The sequence below is a fragment of the Clupea harengus genome, chromosome 12, assembly GCF_900700415.2.
Source record: "Clupea harengus chromosome 12, Ch_v2.0.2, whole genome shotgun sequence".
In the NCBI taxonomy this organism is placed as follows: Eukaryota; Metazoa; Chordata; class Actinopteri; order Clupeiformes; family Clupeidae; genus Clupea; species Clupea harengus.
The window spans coordinates 6,127,988-6,147,900 of NC_045163.1; the positions used below are offsets into that span (position 1 = coordinate 6,127,988).

The window sequence follows — 19,913 nt, forward strand, 5'->3', positions numbered from 1 at the left end:
TGCATATGTTTATTACAAAAACAAAAATATAATCAATAAAAATATCAAAAGTGTAATTTTTGCCTTGTATTTGTTGCGTGTGTGTGTGTGTGTGTGGGGGTATATGTATATATGGGTATATGTATATCTTATACATGTTTGTGCGGTGAATAACTCATAGGTATATCATGTACAGAGTTATATGTTAGATACATTTTTCGAGTGCTACCCCCGCATGTCTTTCTTTACATCTGTATCTTCCATGTCTTTCTTTCTTTCCTTCCTTCGTTCTTTCTTCCCTTCTTTCGTTCTTTCTTTCTTTCCTTCTTTCTTGGTAATTGTACTTGATCAAGCATTTCCTCTATACCTCACTCTTGCCTCTCCTTTTATGGTCGCTGTCTTCCTTTTCCTCCTACTTTTGCTGTTCCCGCCCCTCCTCCAGGCTCAACCAATCCCTGACGAGTTGCTGACCCGGCAGCTGGGTAACCAGGCGACCTTCAGCCCTGTGGTGACGGTGGAGCCGCGGAGACGCAAGTTCCACCGGCCCATTGGTCTGAGGGTCCCTCTCCCTCCCTCCTGGAGAGAGAGCCCACGCGACGCCGGGGAGGGGGACACCACCAGCCTGCGCCTCCTCTGCAGCGTGATTGGTACGTCCCGTCCGTGTCTCTTTTCCAGGGAAAGAACCGGGTGGTTAATAAAGTCATCCCTGTCAGACCCCCGTGTCCTTGCTCCCGTAGATGCTGTAGATAATAGATGAGTAGATAGATGGGATAGATTTGAGTGCCCTGATGGACATAAAGATTTGGATTTCTTCTTGATAGAAAGCTGCCCCTCTTTACGTTGAGATTTTGTTGCATGATGTCATCGCGCCTAGCATTTCATAACCTCTTATTTTGTGTATGTTCGTGTGGCAAATGAATTAAAACCTTATATTATTATATTATTGCATAGGTGGATATAGAATATGGGGTATGCATGCTTAATAGCATACCACAAAGCACAGAAACGCAGAGAAGTATGATGCCTGCATATTTCTGTAAGTGTGATGGCAGATAACCCCCCCTCCCTCCCCCATACCCCCCGCAGGTGGAACAGCCCCTGCCCAGTGGGAGGACATCACAGGCACCACCAAGCTCATGTACTCCAACAACTGTGCCAGCTTCACCACCAACGTGTCTGCTAGGTGAGGCGCACACACACACACACACACACGCACACGCACACACGCACACGCACACACACATACACTACATTACTCGCGCATGTTCATTTTACACCCACTCAACCGCGCACACACACACACACACACACACACACACACACACACACACACATCCAAAAACCAAAATGCATGCCCAGATATAAACAAACAGACACACACACACACACACCCTCCCCCCTCTATAACTCTGCCCATCTACACATAATCATAAACACATATACAAAGCCTACCCCCCCAAAAAAACAATACATACACACATACACAAACAGCTAAGCCTAAGCCCTTGTGTCCCTCTCTGACAGGTTCTGGTTGGCGGACTGCCCTCGTACGGCAGAGGCGGTCACCTTTGCCAACCTGCTGTACCGCGAGCTGATGTCCGTGCCCTACATGGCCAAGTTTGTGGTGTTCGCCAAGATGAACGAGGCGCGCGAGGGCCGCCTGCGCTGCTACTGCATGACGGACGACAAGATGGACAAAACCCTGGAGCTGCACGAGAACTTCAACGAGGTGGCCCGCAGCCGTGACATCGAGGTCAGCCCGAGGGAATGCACACACACACACACACACACATGCACGTACATACGCGCATACACACACACACACACACACACACACACACACACACATGCACGTACACACACACATACGCACACACACACAAACACACACACACACATGCGCGCACACAAACGCACAGATACACACGCACACACACATATGCACACACACAAACACACTGTACATGCACAAGGCCCCATAAACACAAGCATTCAGTCGCGCACAATCACACTCCTCTACACATACACACACAAGGACGTTCACACAAGGGTCACAGGCAAACAGGCAAATATACTGACCAGTGTAAACATGATTACAAAAAGGAACCAAAACGTATTCACAAAAAGCATCACAGCCAAGCATTAGCATTAGAGGAAGAACAGTTAAAGGACAAATACATGATGTGACCCAGAGTACTAATGAAATGAAGTCAAGAACAGCTGGCTGGCGTCTGCACAAGTCACTGTTGGAGTTTGCCACAGTGTGGCAGACAGTGAGGATGTGTACATACGCCTTGTGTGTTTTGGTTCACATGTTGTTCTTGTTTAGTCGCTGTTGGTGTCAGCGTGAAAGGCTGTGCTTGACTCAGTGCATCTGTGCTAAATCTGACTCACTCTCTCCTTCACTCCTCCTTTCACTGCTTTCCTCTGTTCTCATTTTCCTCTCCCTCTGTTCTCCTCTCCCCTCCTCTCTTTGCCGCTCCTCTTCAATCCTTTTGCTCTTTTCTGCTCCTGCTAGGTGATGGAGGGCGTAGCACTGCATCTAGAATGTTCTGGAAACCTGGTGCCCATAAGGAAGGCTACTCAACAGCCTCGCAGCTTCAGTTTCCAGGCCTTCAGAGACAACCGGCTGCCCGTCTCTGTCAAGGTCTGTGTTGTTACCTCTGTCTCTGTCTGTCTATCTGTCTCTCTCTCTCTCTCTGTCCGTCGCTGTGTCTGTGTAACTGTCTCACACCCAGTGCTCTGTATGATTGGTTCCAGTTTCTGTTCAACTGTTTGTGCATTTAACTTGCTTTCCTTGTTCCACAATATTCCTGTCCTTATGTGAACACATTGTGTTCTATTTAAATCACTCTCCATCTGTTGCGACATTTTTCGAATGGTGTCCAACCATCGGCCCACACACTTCATTCAAAGCTGTTATTCAACTCCCCTCACTCACACACTCTCTCTTTCTCTCTCTCTCTCTCTCTCTCTGGCTTTTGCTATCCGTCTCTCTCTTTGTGTGTGTTCCATGTGTGTGTTCCATGTGTGTGTGTGTGTGTGTGTGTGTGTGTCTGTGTTTGTGTACCATGGCTGTTGTGTCTCCATGTTTCGTCCGAGTCCCTCTCTCTGACGAGCCGCTTGTTCTTGTGAAGTTGTGTGTCGTGTCCTCTGCTGTCAATGTTGCAGTGGTGGACTGACTGTCTACCCCACGCTATCTGTAAGCCGTAAACGGTGCATCAGTCCTCCCGTGTGTGCATGCTGGGTAGCTCTCACCTTCTGGCCTTGCCTGCCTGTCTTTCTGCCTGCCTGTCTATATGTCTGTCTCACTGTCTCTCTCTCTCTCTCTCACGGTCACAAACTAACTGTCTGATATCACAGACGCCCAGGTAAAAGTGAAGGTAAATCTCTCTCTCTCTCTCGCCTGCCTATGGACTGCTTCCATCCCTCCCCTGCCCTGTTGTGCATCTGTATGTGAAACTCACGTCAGTGCCCCTTGGTCTAATTCTGTGCTTTTTCTGTGATTTTTTCCTCCCTCTCTCGATCTCTCCCTCTGTCTCTGTTTCTCTGTCTTCTTCCAAACCCCACCCGCCCCAACTGGGGTTTTCTGGAATTCTCTTCCCGGTGTTTTTGGTTTACTTCTCCTGTTCCGATGTGTTTTTTCTATCCACCCCCCTCCTGAATTCAAATGCCACTCTACCATACTCATAATCATACTCTACCTTTCTTCCCCAATACTCCTCCTATCTGTCCAACTTTCTTTTCTCCTCATGGTGCCACACTCCTCCCATCTTCAACCCACCCTTCCATACCTCAGGTTAGAGACAGTAACAAGGAAGCCACTGGGTTTCTGTCTTTCCTGCGCAAGTCCACCAAATACGAGGACACTCAGCATGTCCTGTGCAACCTCAACATCACCATGCCACCCGCCCTCAAGGTAGTGTTTCACTTCTCTCTCTATCGTTCTCTTCCCCCCTCCTAATGCCGAGAAACTGCTCACACACACACACACACACACACACACACACACACACAGACACACATACAAACACACACACATGCTAAGTTGCTTCAACACACATAAGGACTCTCACAGTCTGTGGGGAGCTCATTCAGGGCACTCACAATCTGTCATGCCAAGTCGTTTACAAGTCATTTTGCTGCTAAGTGAACAGATAGCGTCGGAGACGCTGATTTTCAAGAGTATACTTTGTCTTTGAGGGTCACTAAAACCACTTTTGTATCAGCCCAGCTAAGCTTGTGATTAGAGTCCTTGATATGTCTCTCCCCCCTGATGAAAACAGTTAGCATGTTGGCTACCAATCACTCTCATGCTATGTCATCTAAACGTCAGTGTATATAAGCAAACTTGTCTACTCATAGAAGCTCACTTCTGAGTAAATTCTTTCAGTGTCCTATTTCGAATCACACATTTTAGTTAGTTGACTCCACTGAAGAAGAAAAAATAGTAGTTAGTTTCCCAAATGAGATGAGAATGTTTGAAGGTTGTCCTACATTTTTTCATGTCAAGTTCTATCCAATAAACGAATTCTTCTAAAAGACTAATGCATGTAGGAGTAATTTCTTTAATACAGAGAGAGACAAACAGCACAAAACAACACAATTCATTTAGTAAGGGAGAATTCATTTGTTTTTGGTAGAGGTGAACGATAGCACACAATATGTGTGCATATTTATCAGGGAGTTCTTCACTGGGCTTGTTTCCCTTGTATGGAGCGGTTGGTCTGACTGTGTCTCCTGGTTGCGGTGCAGGTGGTGGGCAGTGAGGAGCGCCGGCGAACTCTGACCCCTCTGGCACTGCGGGAGCGCTACAGCGCGCTGAGCGACCCGGGCCTGGGTAAGACACGACACTGGGCCGCCATCAAAAAACACACTTCTCCTCTCTCGCTCTACCCAGGGGGAGGAGTGGGGTGGAGGTGGAGGGAGGTGCTGGTTGGGGGGGGGGGGGGGGGCGCGGGAGGTGGGGGCGCAGGAGTCTGTGAATGCTGCACTTCTAGCTCTAACTTTCCCCCTCCTTCCTTCCCTTGGGTGGTGATGGGGTGGGATGGGGGGGGCTCTTATAATGCATGGCACACTATGAGCCTTGGATGCTAAGCACTGGCCCTATGCCTCCCTCCCCCCCGAGGGCAGTACTCCGCAGTGCCACGGTTCCTCACCTGGCACTGTTGACGTGCTCGGATGTGACATTAGCCAACGTCTACGTACCACAAAAAAACCAATGGGTCTCCATACAGGCCCTATTCCCCTTCCCCTCGGGGAAGCTTACTGACTGAATGCCCTGTAATGCGGTGCATGGTGCTGTCTGTCCTCATGCAAATTGATTGACCCCCCTCCCCAAACAATAACCACGGTGGAAACACCCATCAGCATGGCAAGCTCCGAAGGCTGGATGAATGAGATGAGCTGAGTCTTGCACTGGAGGCAGGGTCTGCTTAACATGCCCGCTGGAGAGCAGATCAATCTGGGGAGGGGAGCCAGAGGAGGTGTGGGGGTGGGGAGGGGTTCTGGAGGTTCAGGAGGGAGAGTCTGAAAAAGAAACATCCAGGGCATGTTACTCAGCTCCAGCCCGTAGCATACTGGGACTGAAGGGGACTTTGCAGGTGTGGACTGTGGTGTGGTAAGTGTCCTTACAGTCCTGCAGTTGTCCAGTTGGTGAGTTTTGGCACCTTTTTCAACACTGGGACACACGGTAGTAGTGGCCACCTCATGATTGGAGAGTTGTGGGTCCACTGTGAATGGTAGCTACATGGTTTGTTCTTGGTCTTTCTGCTCTCCAAACCCTCCACCATCTACAGGAGAAACAGTACTTGGATGAAAAATCTCCTTTATTAAAATGCTATGTTTCTGTCTTTATTTCCCTCACAAGTCACAGTAAGTTTACTTTCACTGGGCACCATTTCCTTGAGAGTATAGAGTAGTTTTGCGATTCAGTTAGCTATATCTGTTAGTCATGAGATGAAGTCGAATCAAATCAAACATGTAGCTGATCATTTGGAATTTGTTAATTAGTTTGTTTGTTTTTTTCTGTTTCGGTTGTGTCATTTTACATTGTTAATAGTTAATAGTTAATAGTGTTGTAACGATCGTCTTAAAAAATGCCTGTACTGAGGTGTGCTCTGTGTCCCTCAGCCACTGTGAATGCCATGGAGAGGACTGAGCTGAAGATCTCCCTCATAGCAGAGCAGCTGGGACTGAGCTGGGCAGGTCTGTGCACTTTCACTCCAGCACACTGACAGCACCACGAGAGAGGGGAAGGATGGCAGCACAGGGAGAGAGGGGCGGACTGAGCCTGAGGGGATCATATTGCTAATCACTGACACCATTAAAGCATTTAAAAGATCCCATCAATTAAAAAAATGTCCATTGGGCCAATGAAGAAGCTACTTTAGCAATGTAGCTTAATGGGTGGTTCTATATTACTTGCAGGCAAATTGTGGCTGTGTAATAGACCAAAATACCGAGAGCAAGTGCAAACCATATGTCACTTAAGTGCAAATGTCAAATGTTGTATTACATGCTCAGATGAATGTATGGTGTCTGTGTCGGACTGTCTGGGTCCCGTCCGTCTGGAAAGCCTGTCCACCGTCTGTCCCTTTTTCTCCCTGTTCACCTCACTCTCACTCTGGGTTGCAGAGCTTGCTCGTGAGCTGCTGTTTGGGGTGGATGAGATCAACAGGATCCGGGTGGAGAACCCCAACTCCCTGCTGGACCAGAGCTCCGCGCTGCTTAGCCTGTGGGCGAGCCGCGAGGGCCAGAGAGCCAAGAGTGAGGAGCCCTTAATCCAAACACACCTGCTTTTATCTGGGCCACAGACGGAGATGTCTCAACCCTGCCCTCTGCTGGCCAACAGACCGCTCAATCGTGCCAGTTCCTTTGTTTTATTTCTTATCTAATCTTAATGTATAACCTGACTGGTCTGAGTGTCCTTCACAATCCGTTCTGAAGTTTGATCACGTATTTCTTCACAGAACCGTGAACACAAGCGTTTATTCTCTTCTAAACCCTCTCCTGTTCTCTCTCTCTCTCTTTCTGTCGCAGTGGAGAATCTGTATGGCGCCCTGAAGAACATCGACAGGACAGACATCGTGAAGTCCCTGGAGATCCAGGCTCCTCAGGCTGCCACTGAGTGCATGGAGGAGGGCGCGAGCCGACTGAGCGACCGTGACTCCACCCTCCTGTCCCCCAGCGTCATCAACGGTAAGAATGGACGCCATATGGCTTTAGTACTGTTCTAAACACCCCATCGTAGCAGTGACAGGTTTATGACGCACTGTGATATTTTTTGCATTAATACTGGATCCTCTCTGACCTTATATTAGTTCTCTCAATCAAGTGATTTCGCTTCGAGAACACAATTCTCATATTAGTCTGAATGTCAAAACTGACTGTACAAGGACTAATTAAGGATCACTCCAATATCTCTAGAACAAGATCCATCACCTTCTGACAAAGACTCTAGATTCTATTGATTGAATCAATAGTGAAACAGAAGGATTTGGCCACTTTCAGGTAGCTGCCTGTGAACTGCTAGAAGCTCCACCTAACATGTTTTCATTCAGCTTGCTCTAGAGATGGTGGTCTTTTGGGTATATCCCTAAGAAGGCAGCTCTTCTCATAGACCTGATGGAATGAAAACTGGGGAGTTAGAGAAAGTTTGAGAGTCATGAAGCATGGGACTTTTCTCCAGCCTTTACCGAATTCTTTTTCAGAGTAACAGCAACTCATCTGTAATGCCTGACGGAGAGAGAGAGAGAGAGAGAGAGAGAGAGAGAGAGAGATTTATGGTAGCGGAATAGAAACTTGAACAGATGTTTAGTGCCTGCTGGGTGTGCATGATGAGACAGCATCTTGACATTTTGAGAAAGAGGAGTGAATGAATTATGGCCGTGGAGAGCAAAATAACATAAAGGATTACAAAACATTTCCCACGGGTGGTAAAAGACCATTTCACAAAGTTGGATTTTCAAAAAGTGGATCTTGGCATTTAGTTGAAACCATGCGGCCTGCTCAGTAATACTGTTCACGGCTTCAAGCAGCATCTCTGTGCTGAAGCACTCCCTGTGTGTGTGTGTGTGTGTGTGTGTGTGTGTGTGTGTGTGTGTGTGTGTGTGTGGATGTGAGGGCCTAGACTAGCCTAGGGAGACCTGCTTGTGAATTTGCATGGAAAGGGTGTGTCATGGGGGTCCTGGGATGGTCCTTTTCTCACTCTCAGAAGAAATGGTAGAGCTACTCTAGGCCCCCACACTGTTTTCTCTGTCTGTCTCTCCAGCGTTCCCTCTCTCTCTCTCTCTCTCTCTCTCTCTCTCTCTTTTTTTTCTCTCTCTTTCCCTCTTGTTTTCAGCTCTCTCACATCTCTCTCTCTTTCCTGCCCTCAGACTTTTACATGCTTTCTTTCTCGCCCTCTCTACTTCGATTCTCCTCTTGATCCTTTTGTCCCTCTCTCCCTTGCTCTTTTGTTTCTATGGAAACATGTCATCCACAGCCCAGCCGCCCTGCTCTTCCTCCTCACAGCTCTCCTCTGCGAACTTTGACCTCTGACCTCATAATGACCTCATGTTGACCTCCTCTGGGCCTCCGCTCTCCTCTCATACTCGTTTTGGAATTGTCTGTGCTAGTGGAGGGGGAGGAACCTCTTGCCATCTTCCTTTTCTCCCTTCTTTCTGTCTTTCTCTGTCTGTATCTCTCTATCTTTACTTCTCTTTCTCCCCCCTTCTCTTTGAATGTTGTGATGTGTCTTTATTTGCATGTGCATGCTGCTTGCTTTTAAATATATGTCTTCTTGGTGGAAAGATTTAAGAATCAAAAACTGACAGTAGCCTGTAATTTAGTTTGATGTTGATGGATAATCCAAAGTGTTATTGCATGCCATGCTTTCTCTCTGTTTTGAAAATGTGTTTGAAATCCTGTTCTGGTGTGCTTATTTACATGCAATAACATATTAACAATTCCAGTTAATGCTGTTTTGAGCAGTGTTCTTCTGTGTGTGTTTGCGTAGATGTGTGTAAGTGTGTGTGGGTTTGTGCGGGTGTAGGTGCGTGTGTGGGGGGTGTGTGTGTGTGTGTGTGTATAAGTTTTCTATACTGTGATGTTTTTTAGCCACAGTTAACAACAGCGGCATAATATTCTTCTGGGTGTAACTGTAATATTGGTGGTTTACATAGCCATAATATTACAGATACATTACAGGATTATTATGTGAGTCTGTCTTGGTGTCACTGGTGTGGTGTTTATGTTTGAGTGACTTCATCTATTAAAAGTGTCTACATGCTGTTATTATGTAATGCTTTGGGTAGCATCTAAGTCACGACCTTTGCTGAAAGGTTTGGAAGATAGTGCCATCTAGTGGTTATCATGAAAAACATGGTTAGCATGAAAAATGAAATACTACCATTTAAATTATAAGAAATTCTCTTAATAATACTATTGCAAATCTCTGCAATACATATACATATCATAGAGAAAATGTGCCAATTGAATGTAGCCTACCTCATACAATATATAGTGTGTCAGTATGTTTGTGTGTGTGTGTGTGTGTGTGTGTGTGTGTGTGTGTGTGTGTTAACAGTGAGGAAGGTCTGTATTAGTCTGTCTGTGTGTTTTTGTGAGTTACCTGTGTATGTGTGTCTGTGTAACTAATTCCTAACTACACACTATATACTTGTATGTGTGTGGTGAAGTCAATTGTCTACATGTGCGTCAAGTGATTTGGGTGCTGTGACCCACACATTCCTGTTGGTGTGTTTGTGTGTGTGGATATTTTGTGCTCCCCGTCTCTGTTTGTTTTTTTGTTGCAACCACATGTTTTATGTCGTATCGTTCTGTCCCATGTGTCAGTGTGCTGTGTGTGCAGTGCTTTTGCTCACCTGTGTGTTTCCATAGTGAGAGGTAGAGTGAAGGTCTCTCTCATTTCTATTCCATCAATCCCACATCATCCTCTCTCTGCTCATTCTCTCCCTCCTCGTCACTCATTCCATTCAACATCGTTCCAGCTTATGCCACACACAAATAGGCCAAGTCATGGTCCAATCTCACGGCGATAGAAACACATACAGCAAAGAGGTCAGAGCATAAACTAATAGAGTAAAGTCAAATTAAAGGGTAAAACGGTGTAATCACAAGTGACTATAAAATACTTCATAGCTAATGGTAGTAAGATGCAGTATTTCTGTATAATGTATCACATTTACATTTACATTTACATTTAGTCATTTAGCAGACGCTTTTGTCCAAAGCGACGTACAAGGGAGAGAACAGTCAAGCTAAGAGCAATAAAAAAGCATGGTGTAACAATAAATACTACTTTACATGAGAATTAGAAAAACAACAACCTAGAAAAGAGGAAAAAGAAGTGCAGGAATGTAACTGCTGAAGTGCAAGTTAAGCGCTAGTCAGGTGCCAGTTAGGAGGGGAGGTGCTCTCTGAAGAGTTGGGTCTTCAAAAGCTTCTTGAAGGTAGAGAGGGACGCCCCTGCTCTGGTAGTACTAGGCAGTTCGTTCCACCAACGTGGAACTACAAATGAAAATAGTCTGGATTGCCGTGCTTGCACGGACGGCAGTGCCAAACGACGCTCACTAGACGAGCGCAGCGTCCTGGGTGTAACATTTGCCCTTACAAGAGCATTTAGGTAGGTGGGAGCAGAACCAGTAAGCACTCTGTAGGCAAGCATAAGTGACTTGAACTTAATGCGAGCAGCTACTGGCAGCCAGTGGAGCTCGATGAGTAGCGGGGTGACGTGTGCCCTTTTCGGTTGGTTGAACACCAGACGCGCCACCGCGTTCTGGATCATCTGTAGTGGTTTCACCACGCAAGCCGGCAGGCCCGTTAGGAGGGCGTTGCAGTAGTCAAGGCGGGAGCTCACCAAGGTTTGCACCAGCAGCTGGGTGGCATACTGGGTTAGGTACGGCCTGATTTTGCGGATGTTGTATAGCGCAAAGCGGCACGACCTGGAGACAGAGGCGATGTGGGCCGTGAAGGTCAGTTGGTCATCAATAATGACCCCGAGGTTTCTTGCTGTTTTGGATGGAGCAAGAGATAAAGAGTCAGTATTGATCTTGATGTTGTGGTGGATGACCTGTTTGGCTGGGAAGACCATCAGTTCCGTTTTGGCCAGGTTCAGCTGAAGGTGGTGATTTTTCATCCATGTGGATATATCAGCGAGACAGTCCGAAATCCGCGTCGAGACCGTGGTGTCCTCAGGAGGGAAAGACAGAAACAGTTGAGTATCATCGGCATAACAGTGGTAGGAAAAACCATGCGAGCGGATGATAGGGCCCAACGAGGTGGTGTAAATGGCAAAGAGAAGTGGTCCCATCACCGAGCCTTGGGGCACCCCAGTGGTGAGGCGGTGAGGTACAGACAGCTGACCTTGCCATGACACGTTGAACGAGCGCCCAGTGAGGTAGGATTCAAACCAGGAGTGCGCATTGCCAGAAATGCCCATACTTGACAGTATGGACAGAAGGATGCGGTGGTTGACTGTATCAAACGCAGCTGATAAGTCAAGCAGGACGAGAGCCGAGGATTGAGCTGCTGCTCTAGCTGTTTTTAAGGCCTCCATTACAGACAACAGGGCTGTTTCGGTGGAGTGACCGCTTTTGAATCCAGACTGGTTCGGATCGAGGAGATTGTTCTTTGACAGGAACTCGGTGACCTGTTTTGGAAGCTGCCCTCTCAATGGTTTTAGATAGGAGCGTGAGAAGTGAGACCGGTCGATAGTTTTCCACCTGAGTGGGATCGAGAGACGGCTTCTTGAGCAGCGGCGTTACCCGAGCCACTTTGAAAAGAGAAGGAAATGTTCCAGAATTAAATGAAGCATTAATCACCTGTGTTATTGCCGGTAAGACGGCAGGCGATATGGCTTGAAGGATGTTGGATGGGATGGGGTCCAGCGGGCATGTAGTTGGACGGCTACCTGTTAGGATTTTGGAGACCTCACTCTCGCTGAGAGGGATGAAAGAAGGAAAAGATGAGCTATTGACGGTTGCGCCCTTAGGGGAGGGGGACAGTTGGTCGAACTGTTGCCCGATGGCTGCCACTTTCTCTGTGAAAAAGGAAGCAAAGTTATCAGCAGTGAGGTTAGTAGCTGGGGGGGGAGGAGGAGGGTAGAGCAGAGTTTTGAAGGTGGAGAATAGTTTCCGAGCGTCAGTTGCACCGTTGATTTTGTCATTGAAAAAAAATCACAACAATTTGACATTATTTAGGTCAAGCCAAACATTGTATCGGATGAAATTCAATCGCACATGCATTTCTTAGTATTATAAAAGATAATTAATTATTGCTGTGGTGGCTTCGGTTTAAAGGCAGAAAGCACCGTTAATAACTATGCTCTCTCAGACAGATTTTGCTGCCGTCAAAGTAGAGACTGCTCTTCTCCGAGTAGTTCCCCCTCTTCCTACCAGTCCAGCAGTCATTAAAGTCTCACCATCTTAGTAGACTTAAGATCTAGGTCTTGAAATCCTCATAAATGTTACCTGTATATTAAAGGCACTGTAAATACCTGTCTAGGCAGTACCTGTTTAGACAACCCAGCATGAAACAAAAAAACTAGACATCCCATGGAAGAACAAGTAGAAACACTGAAAAGGCTAAAAGAAGACAAAGGCAGATGATGTACCCGTCTGGTTAAGCGCTGACTCTAGATCAGGCGTGATGATGATCTACCACAGGTGTTCTCCAGAGTGAGAAACACCCACACAGGATGTGACCCTACACTATTGTTCAAGTGGCAGACTTTAATATGGTGCTTTACAGAATGAATAAATGGTTGGCTCTTTAGTCAGTCCCAAGGGGGGAAATGTACAGTGTAGGTTTGTGTGTGTGTGTGTGTGTGTGTGTGTGTGTGTGTGTGTGTGTGTGTGTGTGTGTGTGGTTGGTAAAATGAAATATTTTTTCTCAGCAATTTTAAGGACTTAGGAAGCAACATTTCTCTTTTTCCTAACTGGCACATACTTTTCTGCTATTTCCAGCTGCTAGTGATATTCACCCAAACTCATTCGTTTTGTATGATTTTCCTCTTTGCGAATGAGAGACAGATCAGTCCTTAAGATTCCATTTCTTGTCAGCTTAATGTCCATTGGGTGTCTTACTGGAAAAAGACTGACAAAATGTCACAGTAACATTTCAGCAATACCCCAGTTCATCTTCCAGCTCAGCAATAACATTGTCTTGGGAATACTTGGAACTAACTGGTTTACATTCATGGAGGTTTGCCAATTGGTCTTGTCCAGTGGCTAGTGTATACAAGTCTAAACTTAGGTTCCAAACCCTTAAGACCAAACATGGAAGACTGTGTCATTCTGTGTGTTCATATAACCTCCATCTGCTGCATACACAGCATACTTTTGATTACCAAAGATACAACTTTTTAAACTTAACACATTTTAATACATAACTCAGAAAACAACACAGAAAAACCCTTTTTTTCCAAATACAAGTGAGCAGTACAATGAAAAATGCAATTCACATATGTTTAAACACCTATGTTTAAAATGTTGCATTGCATTTTGCATTGCGACTCCAGTGCAAACTTTCCAGGAGTGTTGCCCTAGTTAGTATCCTCACAGGATTTACTGTCACTGTTTGACAAACTTCACTCACACCATGGTGACCACCTATAACCTTTCACTTCTCTCAGAAAATCTCTAAAGAAACATGCAACGGCACTGCTAAAATTTCACAGCAATTTTTGTGAGACGTAAAATGCTCACGTAAACCTCCGCCCACATGCCAGTTGATTTCCATTGTAAGTGTTTTTGGCATTATTAGACGTTCTGCTGTTTTCTAAACATATTCGAAATGGAGGTTGGCAGACACACAGCTGTGTGATGAGTAAACCTAACTCCCCAACATATGAAGAGATGTGTCTGTGACGGATGCCAGCTTTTAGCCTCCTTGCCAACACATCCTCACATGCCAGAGACAGGTTCTCACAATGCAACACATGTTGAATAATAATTTGTGTAATAATAATTGTTAATAATCATGGTAAAAATAAAATGAATCAACAGTATGGAATACATGCATCAGATGGAGATGTTTAAAAGAACAGGGATATCCTATATATTTGTTGAATTGAAGTGTTGCCGACATGTGAAAGTCTCATTTTAGTTCTAGCACGCCAGTCAAAGTGTAGCCACTGGAAGGGTTAAGCTGACCAAAACAAAGTGCTGAGCTCAGCCTCAGTCTGGACTGATCTGACTGTAGTGGTCACTAAGCAGTGGAAAATCATACAAACTGTTCTTCTGATGCTGCTACTGGACGCTGTTCTTCCTTTGCTCAAAAATGTCCACACACTCTCCCCTCTCACACACTCACATAATGGCTGTAACCAATTGCACCCACTTCCTATCTGGCACTTTGCTCCCTTTATCCCTCCTTTCCCACACACACACACACACACATGCTGCACACACCCACACATCCAAACACAAACCCCCCTCAGCCCTGCCTATGCTCGATGCTAGCTGTGCCTCTCTCTCTTTCTCTCCCTCTCTCTGTCTCTGGCCCTCTCCCCTCTGTAGGTTACGGCCTGGTGCAGGAGGAGCTCCTCTCCCCGGCCTCCCTGCAGTACAGCCTGCCCTCCCCACTGGGCGTGGAGCCCTACTGGCGGGAGGTGTCGGGCCTGGGCGCCCCCATCGCCGCCACCGAGGAGGACGCTGTGCTTGAGATGATGTCTGACGTGCAGGTGTGGCCGGCGGGCATCAGCCCCTCGCTGGTGACGGTGGAGGACTCGTCACTGGAGGGCGGCAGCAGCCGGGCCGACGACTCGGAGGGCAACACGCTGAGCCTGCCCTGCAGCAGTCTGGGCCGGCCTAGCTCCGGCGCTAGTGGCGCCTCGGGCTCCATCATGGAGCTGGAGGAGGAAGAGGAGGAGGAAGAAGAAGTGGGGGAGGACGCCGAGGAGGACACTCCCGTGTACCACGAGCCACCCATGGCCTCGGTCTCCGCGGCGGAGCTGGCAGCGGCAAGGGCCAGTGGGGCGGGGGCCGTGCCCAAGGTCAACTTCAATGGGCAGGTCATGGGTCAGAGGTCGGAGGGCAGGAGGACGGAGGCAGTAGGCGGTGGCATGATGGGGGGAGCGAGAGGAGGTGCAGGAGAGAAAGAGAAAGGAGGAGGAGGAGGAGGAGGAGGAGTAGTTGTAGGAGGGAGATTAGGAATGCGTTTAGAGGAAAAGCTCTCTGTCGTTACAGGGCAGCAGATCTATGCCCAGCTGTACGAGAAGGTGGGACTGAGCCGAGCAAACGAGCACAACGGAGACAGGTCAGAGTCGCATGCTGATGATGTCATAGCTGTTTTGGTGAAAATGTGAAATAAGCTAACTTTATCTGTCCTCTTTATGTCTGTCTGTCTGTCTGCCTGTCTGTCTGTTTGTCTTTGTCTGTATGAGCTTGTGCGAACATCCACCCCTTAGGCTGAGCCATGGTGCCTTTCAGCCTTATGCGATGTCATCAACTCGCGATCACAACCAGTCACGCGTGTCCCAGGAGGCGCTTCTGACACCGGTGTGTGACACGGGCCACTCGGAGGTCCTGCGGGGCCGCCTGCTGGGCACGCAGCCCTTTGAGAAGGGCCTTGGCTTCTCGCAACAGCAGGGGGAGCTTCACTCCTGGGACCATGACCGACGGAAGGTGCGTGGAAGACATGTTTGATTTCCCATGATGCCGCTGAGTTTTTTTTCCAGCATCTTTCATTTCACACAATTCTGTGGCTTTTGCAGAGAGAAGAAGGTGTAGATTCCCCTGCGGAGCCACAGTTCACGGACGAACACGGAAATGTAGTTGTGAAGGTAGGTGCCTTTCGAGAACGTCACACTAAACCACTCATATGTTTACAGGAAGGCAGCGTGCGCAAGTAATTTACTTTGAGCTCACAAGAACACTGATGAACGCTCAAGTCTTTTCCCCTCCTCCTCCTCCTCCTCCTGTCTTTCTGACCCCCTCCCTCTCTCCCTCCCTCCCTCCCTCCTAGCTGGGTGTGGAAGTGAAGAGGGAGACAGTGAAGCATACCCGTCTGCGGAGATAAAAGCACTGAAACAAATACACACAGTCCTGAAGGTACACTCAACCATAGAACATAGCACATAAATAGATATACGTAAGAGTCCTTGATGAACGGCTGCTAAGAAGAGACGGAACTGCTAGCATATTTGCTTGCATTAGCTCCCATAAACATTGATCCTCACTATGGACCCACCGCTTTGCACCCTGGCTAGAGTAGAGCGCTCACCAATGCTGTCCCGAAAACATCCAAAATGATTTGGATGGTTGTAGTTGCACTACACTCTGGCAACTGACTTTGGTATCAGGAGTCCATGAGCATTTTGTGTAGATTACTGTCCACAAAACCTCCTGCTGATATCAATCAGGCAGATGCCTAGCATTGCAAAGAGTCATTTTTAGCAATTAACTAAAAGTTAGCTTTGATCAATTTCGGGTGGTGTCTTTTGACTGACAGGCTCGTTGTTTACCCACAGGGTCGGACATCCACTGCCAAACCATCAGTCCCCAATACACAACCAGGAGACAGAACGAAACAGGCAGAGAAGAAGAGAAGAGGGGATGGGAAAAATCCAAAATGAACGACAAGAAGGCATCCTACTGACACAACCAGACATCAACAAAACCGCAAAACCATCACTGACGACCACTACATAAGAGATGGGGCAAATGTGGAGAGGACATCTTCCTGTAGTTTTGTAATATTTTTAACAACAGCAGAACAAACAAAACAGAACAAAAAAGACAAACACACAAAGAACAACAACAACAAAAACACAACTAGTATAGGGCATGAATTTCTTTTTTACAAAACGTGAAGGAAAAAAACTACAAAAAAAGCAAACAAAAAAGTGCTTCCTGTCAACTGTAAACGCATGATTGACTGCTGGTGCATGACCTATGACCTGTCATTATCTAAAAAAACAAAACAAACAAAAAAAAAAGAGAGGTATGAAGAAAAGGGACGTCCCAGGATTTATGTTGGGGGGGGGGGGGTGCTGAACTTATCATGGACCTATACTGCAAACTGAAGGCATTTCCATTGAAAAAGGAGACTTGAAACACTATTGCTCCAAAAAAAATGCGACATTTTTTTTTTCTTGAACAAGACAGTCAGAAAGACAACCAAACAACTTAATTGAAACTGAGCCCGTTGATATTTCACTTCCTCATCCCACAGACCCTTAATCCTGTTCCTTCATGGTATATGCACTCTATGGTCTATGTGAATGTGTGACATGCGTGTATGAATGTGAGTGTGTGTCTATGTGTGGGTGTGTGTCGGCATGTGTACTCGCTTCTAGCTTGGCACCGAACCCTCTCCTGATTGGTCCATGTTTTTTGTGACTATGTCAAGATGTTTTTGATGTGGGAATGAGAAAAAAAATGATTGTGCTTTTTCTGCTTTCTCTGCGTTTGTGTGTGCGCGCGTGTCCGAGTGTGCTTGCATGTGTTTGTGTCCGCATTTATCTGGGCCTTGTTCCGTTTCCCTTTGTGTAAAGAAAACTATAAATTGTATTGTTTGTGTTTTGCCTTTTGTTTCTTTTCTTACTGTTCGTATATACTTTTATTTTTCAAAAAATATATGAAAAGGAAGCTCTGCCCCTTCCCTGAGCCAAGCAAGGCACGTGCTGCTGAATGCTAGCCTGGGGGTCGTAAAGCTAACGCTAAGGCTCTGCCTCAAAATCCCTGAAAGGTAGGGGGATGAGACTCTCTCTCCTCAGCCCCGCTCTGTGACTCTCTCTCTTCTCAGCCCTGCTCTTTGACTCTCTCTCTCCTCAGCCCCACTCTTTGACTCTCTCTCTCCTCAGCCTCACTCTTTGACTCTCTCTCTCCTCAGCCCCGCTCTGTGACTCTCTCTCTCCTCAGCCCCACTCTTTGACTCTCTCTCTCCTCAGCCCCACTCTGTGACTCTCTCTCTCCTCAGCCCCACTCTGTGACTCTCTCTCTCCTCAGCCCCGCTCTGTGACTCTCTCTCTCCTCAGCCTGCTTTGTGACTCTCTGTCCTCAGCCACGCTTTGTGACTCTCTGTCCTTGTCCCATCTCTGTGCCTCACCTGTAGCAATTCTGTTTTCCTATTCACTGCACCACACAACTGCATTGATTATGCTCACCCCGTAAAAGGTATCTAGCTACTACTTCAGATTTACAAGAGCTAGGTTAAGTCTAGCCCAGGTACTGTGTAGTCTGTTTCAGGTGCTTAGCAATGTACCCCACAGGTCCCCTCCAAATTTTTACTCAATCAATTCAGAGATTAAATATGTGAAATCTTCAGCCAATTTGCAAAATTGGTGGTTGATTGGACATTGTGGTTTATGGTGTTGAGTTTGAAGCCGGTGGTTATATCCTTGTGGTTCTCTTATCTTAAATGAAGCCCTGTTCTTGACAAACACATATGTAGGACTAAATGGATGTCTAAGCGGTAGCCGCTGTGTCATTGATCACTGCCATGTTGCAAATACATGGCAGAATGGAAAGACTCACAGTAGAAGATTAGTTTGGCATGTGAAGTTGTTACGATTCTCTTTCTTTTAACAGGAGCAGTAGGTTTGAGAAAGACAGACAGGCACACAGACAGACAGACAGCACTGTGATAGTTCTTAATAAAACTGACCCCTCAACTGTGAAGTCACACTCAGTCACCCCCTCAGCTTTAATTGCAATTAACATGAGCACACGCGTGTATGTCTACATGTACACACACACACACACACACACAAAGCAAATGTGAAATATAAATCGTTCCCCTTACACACACACACATCCTTATTGTTCATACAGTCTGACACACTTTTGTCTCATTGACAAAAGCCTGTAGAGGCAAGGAGGAAATATATTCCACCAAAGCAATAATCTCAAACCTGCGGTCACATTCACAGAGCACTGCGTATTTGTCAGATTGTGATTACATCTGTGCCCTATACCTGTGTAGCATTCATTTCAGCCTATGAGATAGGTGTGTTTTAGACGCATGCATTTGTAAACATGTTGCGTTGGTTTTGTTTGCAGCAGCTCATTTCTATGATGGGAAATGCTATGTAGCCTCCTCATTAGCATAAAGATTTTATTATTTAATGTCAGGGTAACGAAAGCCGCCGTTCTCTGTCTGGAGCAGCTACTTGAAGAGGAAGACAGTTGCTATCGCCACCTACTGATACTGTAGTGGTAGGTTGAGCAGAGAAAAGCATCCACAGCCAGGGGTGTCCGTGCAAGCTGTAAAAGAGGCCCTAAACTCACAACACAGATGATGTGCAGGTAGCAATTCAGCAGGTTCACATGATCATACGACACATTTTCCATTCAATGACATGACATCAAGCCTTCATTTTAATGTCATTATTTAAGATGCTGAATGTAGGGTCAGGTGACTGATTGAACTGTGAATGCATGAACGACAGCTCGGTTGACAAATGAATGGGTTATTGAATGACTGAATCAAACAAATGAATGAGCTTTATCTTTTTACGTGTGAATGATTCACTTGTAAAGCACACTACTTTATCATTGTCATCCAGCACTCAGTCACTCACAAGTGTACACTTTTTTTAAAGATTCTTTCACTCAGGTTTTAGTTATCCAAACGAACTGAAAGACAAGGGTTAAGAATCTAGATAGGTTCATACATAGAGGTTCACGGGTGGGGAACCTGCCCCCTCTAAGTAGCAGATAGGGATGGGAGGGTTGACTGTGCAACAGATTTTTTGTGTGTCTTGTAAGTTGCTTTCAAGTGGAACAGATGCTGCCCAGAAAGTCCAGGGTGATCTATGAAACTCTGTGTGTGTGTGTGTGTGTGTGTGTGTGTGAGAGAGAGTGTGCGTGTGTGTGTGTGTTTAAGGGGAAGAGAGGTCTCTGCATGGTTGGATGGGGGTGGAGGACAGAGTGTCTTTTAGAGAGCACCATGGGAGATATGGTGTGAAAAAAACATTGAGATGGTTA

The 19,913-nt window shown here is 46.6% G+C and overlaps 1 protein-coding gene across 1 annotated transcript in view; it reads left to right on the forward strand.

Moving 5' to 3' along the window:
* ank1b (ankyrin 1, erythrocytic b) overlaps nucleotides 1–17,504 on the forward strand; it is a 77,814-nt gene extending 60,310 nt beyond the window's left edge. Inside the window, 14 exon segments of the mRNA XM_042709267.1 lie at nucleotides 422–626; nucleotides 1,066–1,162; nucleotides 1,504–1,732; nucleotides 2,498–2,626; nucleotides 3,779–3,898; nucleotides 4,735–4,819; nucleotides 6,112–6,186; nucleotides 6,616–6,747; nucleotides 7,021–7,179; nucleotides 14,502–15,240; nucleotides 15,392–15,608; nucleotides 15,698–15,766; nucleotides 15,949–16,034; nucleotides 16,454–17,504. Coding sequence (XP_042565201.1) covers nucleotides 422–626; nucleotides 1,066–1,162; nucleotides 1,504–1,732; nucleotides 2,498–2,626; nucleotides 3,779–3,898; nucleotides 4,735–4,819; nucleotides 6,112–6,186; nucleotides 6,616–6,747; nucleotides 7,021–7,179; nucleotides 14,502–15,240; nucleotides 15,392–15,608; nucleotides 15,698–15,766; nucleotides 15,949–16,002 — 2,310 coding nt within the window. The 3' untranslated portion in view covers nucleotides 16,003–16,034; nucleotides 16,454–17,504.
* Nucleotides 17,505–19,913: the final 2,409 nt, after the last annotated feature.